Source organism: Fundulus heteroclitus, chromosome 19 (assembly GCF_011125445.2).
Source record: "Fundulus heteroclitus isolate FHET01 chromosome 19, MU-UCD_Fhet_4.1, whole genome shotgun sequence".
Taxonomy (NCBI): Eukaryota; Metazoa; Chordata; class Actinopteri; order Cyprinodontiformes; family Fundulidae; genus Fundulus; species Fundulus heteroclitus.
In genome coordinates this window covers 7,471,084-7,484,862 of record NC_046379.1, presented here as the reverse complement: position 1 = coordinate 7,484,862, position 13,779 = coordinate 7,471,084, and the positions used below count along the sequence as shown (strand labels likewise).

Below are 13,779 nucleotides of genomic sequence, written 5' to 3'. Positions count from 1 at the left end.
AAAAGAAGAAACAATTGTGTATGATGTTGATTTATGAAATGATCTGATTCACTTTGTAGCGGTCACAATCTCCGGGTGTTTGGGTTTTGCTTTTCTTCTGTGGTTTTGATTTAAATATTTCCTTGTTGTTCATTTATGATCTAACAGGTCTTTCTGTACTTTGTTGTTAATTTCTTGGCTAATTTCCTGTTCTGTTCCGCGTACATTTGGATTTAATTTGGCTTAGATCTCTGGTTATCTTTTCCCCTTGGTTGTTGGTTTCTTTCTGTCTCAGCTCAGCTCTAGTTGTGTTAATTAGTCTCTCTTCCTCAGCTACCCCTGCCTCAGCTACTTCACATCTCTTTTAAACGCTCTTCTGCTTTACTTGTCATTTCTCCACCCCTGTCTCTGTGTTTTAACTTGATGATCGTCTTTACTCTTTGCTGTATTCATGCATTTGACTGTTCGTCGTATGCCTGCTTTAGCTACCCGTTACTCAGCTCATGCTCTTTGTTACGATCTCCGTGTGCAAAACTGTTTTGCAAGTTCATCCTATTTTATGTTTAAAGATCTCTGTTAGCTTTAGTTGTTCTCTGCGTTTTTGAGTCCTTCACTAAAACGATTGACAGCGGCGTTCTGGCTGCCTGCTCACTCACCACTTTGTTCTTCTGATGCATTTTGCACTCCTATTGATAGGAGTGCACAATGCGACCTTTTATCTCATTCTTTTGTTATATTATAATTACCATCAGCTTTTTCTTGACTTAATTTCAGCAGCACAACCTGTATAGCGCAGACAGTTTGGGTTCTGGGAAATGAGAAGTTATCTGCTAACATATGCATAAACATAAAAAGAGGCCTGATGTTTGCTTGGGAGAGTGAACTTTGGAGCAAATCTGCCTCTGCATTCACTTTCAGAATAAGAAGCACATGCTAATTGAATGCTAATGTAAACTCTGTTATAATAACAATCATCTGTATAGTATGCTATTGTACATATCTATAAAACTCTATTCATAGTAATATCCACCTGTATATTATATTCGGTACATATCCAGCTGTAAATTTAGTTCACAATACTAGTAATCTATATATACATATCTGTAAAACTCTACTTATAGTAATATCCACCTGTATATTATATTCAGTACATATCCAGCTGTAAATTTAGTTCACAATACTAGTTATCTATATATTATACTCATAGGACAAATCTATCAGTAAAATTCTGTTTATAATAGTATCCTTCTCTATATTTATTCAGTAATAACCCATGTCCTGTACTTATGGAATCATTGTTTATCCTGCACTTGCTGCTATTGCACTTCTGGTTAGACCTAAACTGCATTTTGTTGCCTTGTACAAGTACCTGTGTAATGACAATAAAGTTGAATCTAATCTAATCTAATCTAGATTAGATTCATGTGTGCAAACAAATAGTGACCACAGATAGCTTGGTGCATCTCCTGAGTTTTTCAGCCTATTGTCTTCCTGATAAGTTGTGCTAATGTGCCAACTGGCTGGCTTTTGGTTCACGGACAGACAGGTTGTTATGACAAATGAGAACAAGAGGAGCCATCTTTATTCTGAGGGCTGCTCAGGTGGGAAGAGGTGCGCTATATTTACCTTCCACACTTCCTGTTTGTGCTTCATTAGGCACTCCAGCAGCTGACAGTGATAGACTGGAAAAAAGGCTCCAGATTAGGTAAAGAGTTATAGGGACACTTAATTCTGCAGCCATGTTTTCAAAGCAGCCAACAAGATTCTTACCTGGGTTTGAGGTGTATTGCATTGCAATCATGAGCATAGATGAGGCTGATAAATTGACGTAGGCAGGCACTCCGCCCTCCCTCCGAGTTGAGCCCACTGCTCACAAGCAAACAGAACCAAGAGCACACTCAAAATCTGACTTTTATAGTGGAAACAAATGAGTAGGAAATAATTTCACAACTGAGTCTGCTCAGCTTAACTAGTTGTTTGTTTTGTTAGACCTAAATGTTTCAGCTCTTCAGACAAATTTTAATATCAGACAAAATAACCTGAGTAAAACAAAGGCCTTACATCAAATGAAGATTTGGTGTGTTAAGTGAAAACTGTCAGTGCACGAAGTAGGATAAAAGATCTCCAAAAGCTGGAGATCATGCCCCAATCCAAAGAAATTCAAGTGGACGAGGGTCAAATTCAGCGACGTACCTCAGTCAGGAAAGGGGGGGAGCAATTTCTAAGACTTTAGGACTCCATAGAACCGCAGTGAGAAATATTAACAGTGGTGAAACCTTCCCAGGACTGGCCGGCCAACCAAAATTACTGCATATACTCAACAACCCATCCAGGAGGTCACAAAATATCAGAACAACATCTAAAACAAGGCAGGTTTCTCTTGTCTCAGTTAATGTCTTAGTTAATGATTCAACAATAAGAAAGAGACTGGCTCCATGAGAGAGAACGCACAAAATAAATTTAAAGTTCTGCTCCACATTTATCCCGAAACAAATTGGATAGGTCCACCGGAGGGGTTCTTTGCTGTTGAATGATTTGTCTCTTTTCCGACAAACTCCTTCAGTTTATAGATTTGCAGCTAAACAGGAGAGGCAGATCAACATAGAAAGTACTCCTGGGTCAATGTGAGCTTCTGTGCTTTCTGTGTCTCTTTTCTGTCTTCTCTAAGCCCCAGTGGGTCGAGGCAGATGAGCGTTCACACTGAGCCTGGTTCTGGTTCTGCTGGAGGTTCTCCTCCCCGTTAAAGGGGAGTTTTCCTCTCCACTGTCGCTTCATGCATGCTCAGTATGAGGGATTGCTGCAAAGCCATCAACAATGCAGACGACTGTCCACTGTGGCTCTACGCTCTTTCAGGAGGAGTGAATGCTGCTTGGCAAGACTTGATGCAATCTACTGGGTTTCCTTAGAGAGGAAACTTTCTGACCAACCTGGAGGATTTGATTGAATTTGAATTTGTAAAGACCCTTGAGATGACGTGAATTGTAAATTGGCGTTATATAAGTAAAATTGAACTGAAATGAAATTTGATTTAATTAAAACTTGTTGATCCACTATGCAAAGGTACTCCATATAAGGCTGAGTTTACTAACAACTGTACAAACCGAAGAAGTGTCTTGGAGAAACGATACGTTTTATCAAATAAGAACCAGTCCAGCTATCCAATTTGCTTTAAAATAATAATTATTATTAATTATTATTATTATTATTATTATTATTATTATTATTATTATTATTATTATTATTATCATAACCGGATTATTGAGATGCATCAGGAAACACTCCAACCTATTGTCTATCTGCTGTGTCATAAGCAAGAGGTGGGGTAAAATCAAGTGGAGGGTTGGGGACTAATTCATTTAACATTCACGATGGACTGTGAGGGGAGGAGAATGCATGAAAGCTGCATGCAGAAAGACACCCCCCCCAGCCAGGATTTAAACCCAGAACTTACTGCTGCAAAGCAACACTGCACCCAACTGTCCAACTGTGCAGTACTCAAACTAACACAGCATTCCAGAACAATAATAAAGAAGCCTACCGTCAGTGAAACGTAGTGGTGTTCATGTGATGGTCTTGGGCTTCTTTGCTGTTGCAGGACCTCATGGAGCCCGCTCTCTGCCAGAAAGTCACTACATCTGGATGGCAAACTAAAAGGCTTTGGAGGTACCTGTCAACGTCTGGTTGAGATACTGGAGCGTGACCCAAAACAGGGCGACCATGCTCCAAAACCTGCTGAGCCCCTAAAAGAAACATTGAAGGGAAATTCAAAAAAAAAAAAAAATAACTTTCTGGTGCGCACTATATTCTTTATAGTACTCACTAGAAAGTATCTTCTTTCTGGTGCCGAAAGTATCTGGCGCACACAAGAAATTTTGCGTTTTCTTTTCCTTCGATGTCCCTTTAGAGCTCTGTAAAAACACTTTTTAAAGGGGAAATTACTTTTTACTTACTTTTTTAGACAGGCCCAGTTTAGTTTGGATAGCTTATGTCATTCAATAGATGAAATCACCCGTCGAAAACTGCTTTTTAGTATTTACCCCGTTTATCTGTGTCTGATATTAAAATGAGCTTGATCTGAAATATTCAGGTGAGACAAAAAGACGAAAGTGGAAGGAATCCCGAGGAGGCTGGAGTTACTGCAGATTTACGCATCGATATATAAACTGGCCTGATGCGGAGACGCAAAAGAAACATGAGCCTGCCCTCTGTTTGCTTCAGCTGTTTCCGCCAAGTTAATCGTGTTCAAAGTTCTCCCTCATCAGGTCCTACTTACGTATTGCCATGGGGAGGAAAGAGGTGCTCAGGTACTCGATGATGTCTTTATGGAGGAAGGGAGGGAATGTGGCTAAGGTGGAAATCATTGTGTAGGGCAAAGTGCTGAGGATATCGTCACTGAGGAAGGGCAGGAGGCAGGTTGTTGTGTAAAATATGGACTGTCCCAGATCTGATGAGAAAGAGCAAAAAAAAAAAAAAAAAAAAAAAAAAAGAAAGACAGAGAGAGATACACAAACACGCATTCAATCATCTGTACATACAGCATCCTCATACTGTATGCAGCCACAGGGTTACATGAATGGCATTTATTTAATAGTACAGCAGGAAAGAAAAAAAGAAAAGAAAAAAACAACCGGATTAATAGCTGATGTTGACGCAGTTAGCTGTCGGTAAAAAGCTCTGAGGTACAAATCAGAGAAATCTAATCAAGAAGATGGATTTCCATGCTTTAGAGATTTTTTTATTTATTTTTTTTAAACTATAAAGCGGGTGTGGTGCAGTGGAAAAAAGCACGTTTATACTCCAAAATCATTCTAAGACGTGTGTGCGATGCGTCTAAAACATTACATTAGCCTGGGTTCTGCGCATGACAACATTTCTAAAACATAATTTTTTCACACTTTCGCATAACCAAAAAACATGCAGTCAGGTATGATGCCCAGACGAGAAGGCTTAATTCTGTCTGGGATATCCAATGGCTTATGAAAGTTGACCGGATCCAGCGTGCTCCCAAGCACCCCATGCATCCCTCAAGATCCTCAGCGGGACTTCTCTCCTCCCGTTACAAAAAAGAGGCCAAAAAAAGCAGCAGTGGCTTCATGCAGGCCAGGCGGCTCGAAGGATGATGATGACAAACAGTGGTGCACACTGGGCCTTGACTCACCATGCTGACCGTGCTGCAGCAGGGGCACCAGGTCAAGCAGGGTCACGAGGGTCACATAGAGGCCCTGATAGTCCAGAGAGGGGTACTCTGAGAGCTGAGCGTCCCGACTCTGCTGCCCCTGCCCCCCGCGGTCTGACGGGGCATCGCGCAGAACGCTGTAAAGGAGGGAGCGAGTAACTGTAGGGTTGATGGAACTGACTTGTGGTCTTAGAGATGGGGTGAGTGGGAATGGCACAGGAAAAAGACACATGGTCATGGGCACGGCCAAATTGGAAGCTTCCTGGTTCTCCTTCCTGCCTGTGCGGGATAGAATGCTGCTCCGGGGGCGGGGAGGGGGGGAGGGGAGGGGAGGGAGGGAGGGTAGGAGAGGGGAACAAGGGAAAAAAAGAGACAACAAAGACACAAAAAAACAGCACATTACATTGAAATGGCACTACAGAGACAGCGTAAATAGAAAAAAACAAACCCAGATAAACCCCACATAGGATGCAGTGTCTCACTATTGGACTGTGTCACTAAAGGCACGGGTAATTTTTCCCTGCTTCGTCTGCTCAGAGCGACTCTGATTCAATTCATCTCGTTTAGACTTGCTTTGCAATCGTAACAGAAGAAAAAAAAAAAAACACAAAGGAAAACATGAGCACAAACTGCAAATGATCACTGCATCTCATGCGTATCTGGTGACAAGGAGCAAAAATATAAAAAATGGCATGTTTTCAGTGGCAACCCCATACTTCTCCAAAAAGGGACAGTGCAAAGGACTGTCCCTCAATGGCTGCCGTTGTCCAATCAAGCAAAGTCCGCAGCTGCCGTGCGAGACAAGGCCAATCGGTCGTGGAGTGTGTAATTCCAATTAAAATTTCCTCGTATTTGGTGGGGCTGTCAAGGATGGGAGTGACACCAGATTGGTTCGGGAAAATACAGAGGTGACACTTTTGAAACATGCTTGAGCCAATAATAAACATGTGTGTGAGGTTAGATCAAGTGCTCCTAGGTCACAGCACATGTTTATTGCACCAGAGAAATAATGTCCGTATGCATACGTTATGATACTGCACCAGTATCATCAAGAGAAATAATGAGATCCAACAGGCATATGGATTCAGGTTTCTAAAATAAATGTAACGACTAAATCTACTGTAGAGAATTAATGACAAAGAAATAGGTTGTATCAGAGGGGAGGGGGGGGAGATGACTGGTAGCATCATGTGTGTGAGCTAATGCAGGATGGACAATTGTGTTTGCTGTCCCCTGGGGAAGGTGGTGGACAAATTGGACTTTAGGAGGAGGAGAACAAAAGCAAAAAACTAGTCGGGTTGAGTGTGGAGTGTCTAGGGTGGAGGAGGGAGAGGAGGGGGGAGGGCCAGAGAGCATTGCTCTTTCTCTTTTTACTGCACACTATAAAAGCTATCCTATCAGGCAAATGATGACCAGATTATCTTTTTTTTATTATTTTTAAATCTGCTAATTTGTTTTAAAGGTCACTCAAAAAAAGTTGACTTACAGCATCTAGAGTTCCGAGGCAAGTGAGAAAGGGGATTTCATTAACGTCTGTCGTAGTAGATGCAGTTATTTTTCTTTTTCTTTTCTTTTTTTACATTTAACAGCAGAACATACAGTACAGCATTTGGACTGATCCCCTCAAAGTTATACTCTGCAAAAAGCTCAATCTGTCTTGGCTTTGCCACGGGGGGGGCTCAAACTGAGCGAAAGAGAGCGCAACGACAGACTGCAGCTCAGAGTATGACTTTTTCACTGCCCGTTTATCAGAGAGAAAACATCATTAATTTGAACAATGAACACAGACTTAACCCACTCATACCCACTCATACACACACACACACGCACACACATTCAGTGGACATATACACACAGAGAAAACACATGTGAACTCTCACTCACACACACACACACACTCACGCAGACAGACAGGCACACGACACAGAGAACTACGTAAAAGACACCAAACACATGTAGAATGCACTGATACAGAAACATGACGTACATATACTGTCAGACTCTGCAGTGCTCCCTATGTGTGCGTTAACGGGTGTGTCTGTGTGGAAAGAGTGTGCAGAACGGCTACAATCGCGTCTAAGCTGGAAGGTTTCTAAGCGTCGGAGGTATCGAAATCAAGGCTCTGGTTTCCCTCATCTTTCAGGAAACGGATGCCTAAAATCCGTCGTTCCTCCTCTGCAGCTGACTGGAATTTAATTTAACTACCAACTCCGCTTTCGGTCTCTCCAGATGCCTTCCCCAACTTTAAATGCTCCTTCCATCTTTCTTTCCTTTTTCTGTTTTCCGTCACGCCCGGCTGAAGAAAGCACAGGTGTGTGGAGAGTCCCAGCAGAGGAACTTGGCTCCCCTAATGGCGGCTAAAAGGATTTGCTCTGCATATTTGACATTAAGAGGCCGCTCCTCAGGAAGACATCAAAGCTGGCTTGTTGTTTTCTCACACTGCTGTTGCTACGCTTGAGTGACAAAAATTGTCACTCGGGTTCCCGAGGATTCACTTTACCAGAAACTCCAGCCTCAGGTGGAGGCATCAACAATCACCTGGATCGAACACTTCCTGACCACAGTTAGTGAGACTGAGGGGTCGTGTGTCTAACCAGGTAGTCAGCAGCGCAGGAGCTCCACAGGGTGCTGCACTCTCACCATTTCTCTTTACTCTGTACACCTTAGGCCCTCCGGTGCCAGACAGACTCGTGCCATTTGCACAAATACCGAGATGACTCCTCAGTCACTGGGTGCATCAGAGGTGGACGGGAAGGTGAGTACAGGGAGCTGGTGGAGCGCTTTGTGGGATGGTGTGGGAACACTCATCGCATTGCATGGGAACAAAACAACGGGTTGCAGGTTTCCATCATGGGAGAAGGAGCGGAGGTGATGGAGGAGCATAAACACCTAAGAGTTCGAACTGGACGGCTGATGCAACTGTGACGCCGTCTACGAGAAGGGACAGAGCAGACGGTGCTTCTCGATGAAGCTTAGGCTCTTCTTCCTTCCATCTCCTCTGTTATCATCAGTTGGGGTAGCAGCATCAGGGCTACTGCCTTAAAAAAAAGCTTGATAAGCTGATAAAGATGGCTGGCTCTGTTCTGGGGCCTCCACTAAAACCTCCAGAGATAAAATGAAGAACATTACAGAGCTTCCTCTTCATCAGACTCTCACACAACAACAGAGACTTCTTCAGATCCTTCCTGCCCACAGCCATCAGCATCTACAACAACTCTGAGGAAAGCTGCACGATATGACTTACAACAGCACTCAATTTTCCTTTTAGAATAATAACGTATTTCTGCATTGACTTGGATGCATTGCAACAGTTGCAGCTGCCGTCAATCCATGCAACAGCATGCAGGCTGCAGCTTCTGCAGCTTTTGCTGCTGCTGCTGCTGCTGCTGGACATCCCTTCAGCAAAGCCGAAAGTATCCAGGATACCCTCCAGCAGAGGAATAATCCTGACGGGGCTGAGGAATATAGTGGAGAATTGAGGCCAGCTGCCAGTCTCTAACAGATTGCTCCATAAGCCGATAATAATGATTACAGTGGAGCATGCAAGTTCACCCTCCAGTAACATTTTTGCAAATATTAGCTAACAAGAAAGGGCAGAGCAGCAATGTCAGCTTAAACTACTGGACAACAAGACTAAACCAAGCAGAAAAAAAAGCCCCAGCCCTGCAACTGAGATAAGAAAAATAAGGAAATGACACATTATAAAAAGGGATGTGTCTAAAATGGCTGCCTGCTTGACCCCGCTGGAGAAGGAAATAACAAACTGTTCCTTCTACAGGCTTTCACAGCTCCCAGGAGAGCAAGCTGACCCTCTGGGTGCACAGTCAGAGGAGCAGCCCCTCACCTCCCTAGCCCCCCCTGGGAAGGACGAGGCAAGGAAAACACTCGTGGCCTCTGAGCACCGCATCAACGAAACGTCACTCTGCCATCTTCCTCTGTGCTAACGCTCTGAAACAACTCAAATATGCTGTTTTCCAAGACTACAGACACGTTGCCTATTCTCTGACTTCACTTCCTGTATGGTGTCACTGTCTTCCTCCCCTAGCTGTGTGTCAGAATAAGCTAATGTGTTGAACTTCATGTGGGCATGAAGGGTTGCTCTATACTTACTATGCACTCAGAGTACTTACCTGAGGAGGGTTTGGGAAAAGTATTTCAGTGTGTTTGCAATGTCTGTTCCGGAGGGCACGGGGTAAATATTGTGTTGCACACGGTTGTGATACTCTTGCAAGTATCGTATCTTAGAGGCAACTAGACAAAATAAAGAGCAGAGTAAGAAATCACTGTTTTTGTCTTCGCAACGACACACAGAACTGCACATGAATGGGTCTAAAGGCAGAGTTTCTAGTGCTTCCTGGCCCGGGTCCACATGTGCAGCTCTGCAGCACACAACACAACACGACTGTTTTAATTACATTCAGACAGTTGTCTGTTCCCATGGCTGTCCGGCCCGCACCAGGTGACCTTTAACGCGCTGCAGCGAGGTCACTGGAAGCCCCAGAGGAGGCAGCAGCCTACTGAGCTCAGAAGCAAGCTCATGAACACAAAGCTGCTGGTTCAAGTCCCAGGCCTTAGCTGGGAAAATCTGTTCCGTGTGAACGTGAGAAGGAGCTTGTCCGTTCTTTTAACACATCACACGATGGGACATTTCAGCGCTGCGCCCAGCTGGCTGCTTGTGTCCTTCTGCTCCCTGTGGTGTCCACAGGACTTTGTTGTTTTTGAAACATAAACAGAGTTGGAGCAGAGGCATGCCGACCCGTTTTCTGTGATTTAAGTTGGGACTCGTCCTCCCTGAGCTGTAAATGAATAACCCTGAAAATAAAGGCTGCAGGCTTTCAGCCATGACAGATTTAAATGCAATTGAAACCAAATATTTACATGAATTACATAAAAACACACAGAACCTTATTCTTATTACTGCACTGCAAAAAGGGAACTCAAAGTAAGTAAAATATTCTTGAAATTTGTGCATTTTTCCTTGATTTCAGCAGGTAATCAAGACTATTTGCCAATGGAATAAGATTTTTGCACTTAAAATAAGGACAACTCATCTCCATCATCTTATTTCAAGTGCAGGATATCTAATTATCTTATTTTATGGGTAAAAATACTTATTCCATTTGCAAATGGTCTCATTTAGCTGCTCAAATCAAGGAAAAATATACTAATTTCAAGAAAATTCTACTTACCTTTAGTTCCCTTTTTGCAGTGTGACTTTAAATCAGACTGGGTATTTCTTGCATGAGGTCAGTTAGGTTTATCAAAAATATTTCTATTTGCTGAATGTCAAAATAATAATATGAGAGAGTTTCTTAGTTTTTTTTTTTTTTTTTTTTTTTTTAAATTCAGAGGTGTACATATATTTCTCAGTGTTTCCTTTCTTCAACTTTTAAGCTGCTGACATTTTCCTTCTACAAGTTTCTCAAAATATTTTTCTGGACGTTTTGGCCATTCCTCCTGACAGAACTGCCCACAAATTTTCTTTGGGACTCAGAAAAACTAAAACACTAACTTTGTGGTCCTAAAGCACCTTTATAATTAATTTCATGCTATGACTCGGGTCATTGTCCATCTGGAAGACCCACTTGCACCCAAGCTTTAACTTCCCAGCGAATGTCTTTGGATGCTGCTTAAGAGTTTCCATTTAATGCTATCCCCTCTCGTGGATATCTAGTTTGTGAAATGCACCAGTCCCTCCTGCAGCAAAACACCCACATGACATGATGCTTCCACCCCTGTAGTTGGAGTGATGCTATCAGTCTTTCAAGTTTCCCCCATTTACTCCAGATGTGACGATAGTCATTAAGTCCAAACATATCCATTTTAAAATAATTAAACCTCAGGACGTGTCTCCAGAAATTAGGGGCCAGCTTCGGGTGACATCTTCACAAGGCCTTTTTGCTTTGGTTCTGAGGTTTATTAACATATTTCACATCTAAATACAGTTATCTCAGGGAATCCTTCCTGAAAGATAAAACAGCTATATCCCCCTGGTGCTTATTCCTGCCTCTAACTATTTGAACATAGAAAAATGGTCCCTCCTGCCATCTGGAAATTGTGACCAAGGTTGAATCAGACTGGTGGAGGTCCATGGTTTTCATCTTGATATCTCGTGTGATTTTTGTTTTTTAATTTTCCACGATGTCACACAAGGACACAGTGGGTACGAGGTGTGCAAATGTTGAGAATAAGCTTATGTCATTGCTTAATTTCCCAAATTGTTTCAAGGGATAGTAACCTTAGTTTATAAAAACATTCAGCTAATGACTAATAAAAAAAACCTTTCCCTGATTATCTGGCATTTAGTAAACAGAAAAAGTGTTACGAAATCATAGCTTGTCTAAAAGAGGAAAGGTTGAGTCTCATTTGCCTTAACAACCGGAGCAACTGGGTATATTAGTATATAAACCTCCATTTTCATGAAGATGATTGTTGCTATTTTGGGGGGGGGGGGGGGATTTAAGTTAACTTACAGTAACAGGAGTCCTGCTCTTATTACATCTGATTATTATTTTTTATCGTGACTGTCAAACAACCGGAGCAACACCCAACTTTCAACCGTGAGACGCCATGTCTGACCCCAGGCGCGCTGCTTTTAAGGCAGCAGAGTGTTGCTGGGAGCTGCAACCTGTTTAAAACGAAGGAAAATCTCTGCTGCAACAGATCTAAATGCTGGAGGGGGAGGAAAGGGGGGGGGGGTCAAACCACGTGACTGATCAATACAACGCCATCTGATCATTTCAGAACCGAACCTTTCATCTCGACCTTGAGACCATCCTCGCACCATCCAGCCACGTCAATCATTCACACGGTGCATGAGGACTCAGACCGATACACCGAGTACCCCCCCCCCCCCAACCACCGGAGACCGTCCTCCGCAGTGGGAGGACGTGTTGCGACCTGCTCAGCTTTCATCACCAAGGACAGCTCCCTCGTCCGCTTTCTTGGTTACAATAAAAAAATCACATTTCCACAGAACAATCAGGGATAGGGGTGGTGGGTGGGTGGGTGGGGGGTGGAAAACACGCACACGCACTGGTACTTACACTGCTCTGCCTTCGTGGACATTTCGCAGACACTTCGGGAGACATAAACCCGGACTGTCAGATGTTTTCGTGTTTTAATGTTGCTCCCGGTGATGTGTTTCCCCTCAGACGTGGAAAGTGAATGCGTGCGCCCTCGCAGCCAGCCAGGCTCGGTCTGATTGGACCATCTGCGCCACGGACTCCGCGCTGCGCTGCGTCGTTTTTCCACACTGTTTTCACCAAAAATTAAAAAGGACCCGCTTCATGACTCTGGTTGCCAATCCGAGGATTTTTTATTATTATTATTATTGCGTTTATGCGAATGGCGGTGCTAGTAGATAACTGGCTCAGCATCCCTTTCCAAATGGACTGATCCGGTTTTGACAAATTGTCATTCAAGAATCCTAACAGCCCTATGTGCGCCCTGTGAGGCGATAACAGGAGACAGCCCTGATCTGCTTCTGTTTTACGCAAATAACACCCGCAGAGCATGTTGGGATTTATGATGGATCGAAAAGAATAAACATGCAACAGATGGTTGTTTCACTAACCTAACACGACCAAGGACTGAATGTAGCCTTGTGCTTTTGATCTCACAAATAATATGTATGTATAAAATGTCTTTATCTGTTAAGAATATTTACTGATGATCGTTTTATCACACGGTGGCAGAGATTGTAAGCCAGTATAAGCATTAGGGAACCATTCTGGACACTGACTTTTGAGACTTACACTGATGCCATCTGTAAGGAGGTCAACCAGACCTATTTAAAAAGACTGAATGGTTTTAATGTTGACTAATTCACTTTTAAACATATTGATTTTTCTTTCATTGAATGTGATTTAACTTATAGAATAATATGCTTGTTTATTAACCTAGGCATGGCAAATAAAACAAGGTTCATGAGAGTGGTTAAGGTCTATACAAAGACTGCTGGCGTTGATTTAAAAGAGATTCCAATCAGGTTTTTAAGTTATTCTCTTTTGGGCGTTCTTGTTAGTGTTAAATGCTGTCTGTAGACTTTGTCTGGACTCTGTTGCAAATTAACTGCCCTTCGGTAACATCAAATTATTTAATTTACAATAAACTCACCGTATAGTAGTAAAATAGGTATATGTGTGCTGCAGTGGATTTTGCATGTCCTCCCTGTGCATGCATGGGTTTTCTCCGGGGTCTCTGGCTTCCTCTCACAGTCCAAAAACATGACTGTTAGGTTAATTAATTTATGTTAGGTTAATGTCTCTCTAAATTGCCCTTAGGTGTGAGTCTGTGTTTATTTAAAAAAAAAAAAAAAACACATGTTCTGAGTCCCTGAGATTAATGTATTTTGGGGTGAAATCTGTCAACTCCAGAAGAAAAGCAAAAGACTTTCTGAAGTTGCAGGAAATGAAGACATATGATATGAGACTCTGTGTTTCAGCATGACAAGAAATACCAGAATAAAAAAAAATAAAAATAAATTAAAAAAAAGGACAGTTGGTGATAGTAACTCAAAGAGCAAATACACGGTCATGTACAAAGAAACAGATGCAATCGGCAAATATATAATTGAAAGCTGAATACTATAATTTCCGCAATCTGTAAATAAATAAACTTTG

The 13,779-nt window shown here is 42.5% G+C and overlaps 1 protein-coding gene across 13 annotated transcripts in view; it reads right to left on the bottom strand.

Annotated features, from left to right (window-relative positions):
• LOC105919426 (protein unc-79 homolog) overlaps positions 1–12,419 on the bottom strand; it is a 57,659-nt gene extending 45,240 nt beyond the window's left edge. For 7 of the 13 annotated variants that reach the window (XM_036151046.1, XM_036151051.1, XM_036151049.1 and 4 more), the window contains exons 1-6: positions 12,202–12,419; positions 9,286–9,406; positions 5,138–5,451; positions 4,253–4,423; positions 1,750–1,845; positions 1,606–1,661 (exon numbers count right to left, since the gene is read on the bottom strand). In XM_036151046.1, the coding sequence (XP_036006939.1) occupies positions 1,606–1,661; positions 1,750–1,845; positions 4,253–4,423; positions 5,138–5,451; positions 9,286–9,406; positions 12,202–12,223 (780 nt within the window). In that variant the 5' untranslated portion in view covers positions 12,224–12,419. Of the gene's footprint in view, positions 1–1,605; positions 1,662–1,749; positions 1,846–4,252; positions 4,424–5,137; positions 5,452–6,641; positions 6,647–9,285; positions 9,407–12,201 lie in introns of those variants that run through there. The other 6 variants (XM_036151053.1, XM_036151056.1, XM_036151058.1 and 3 more) reach the window with 5 other exon arrangements.
• Between the last annotated feature and the right edge of the window lie 1,360 nt (positions 12,420–13,779).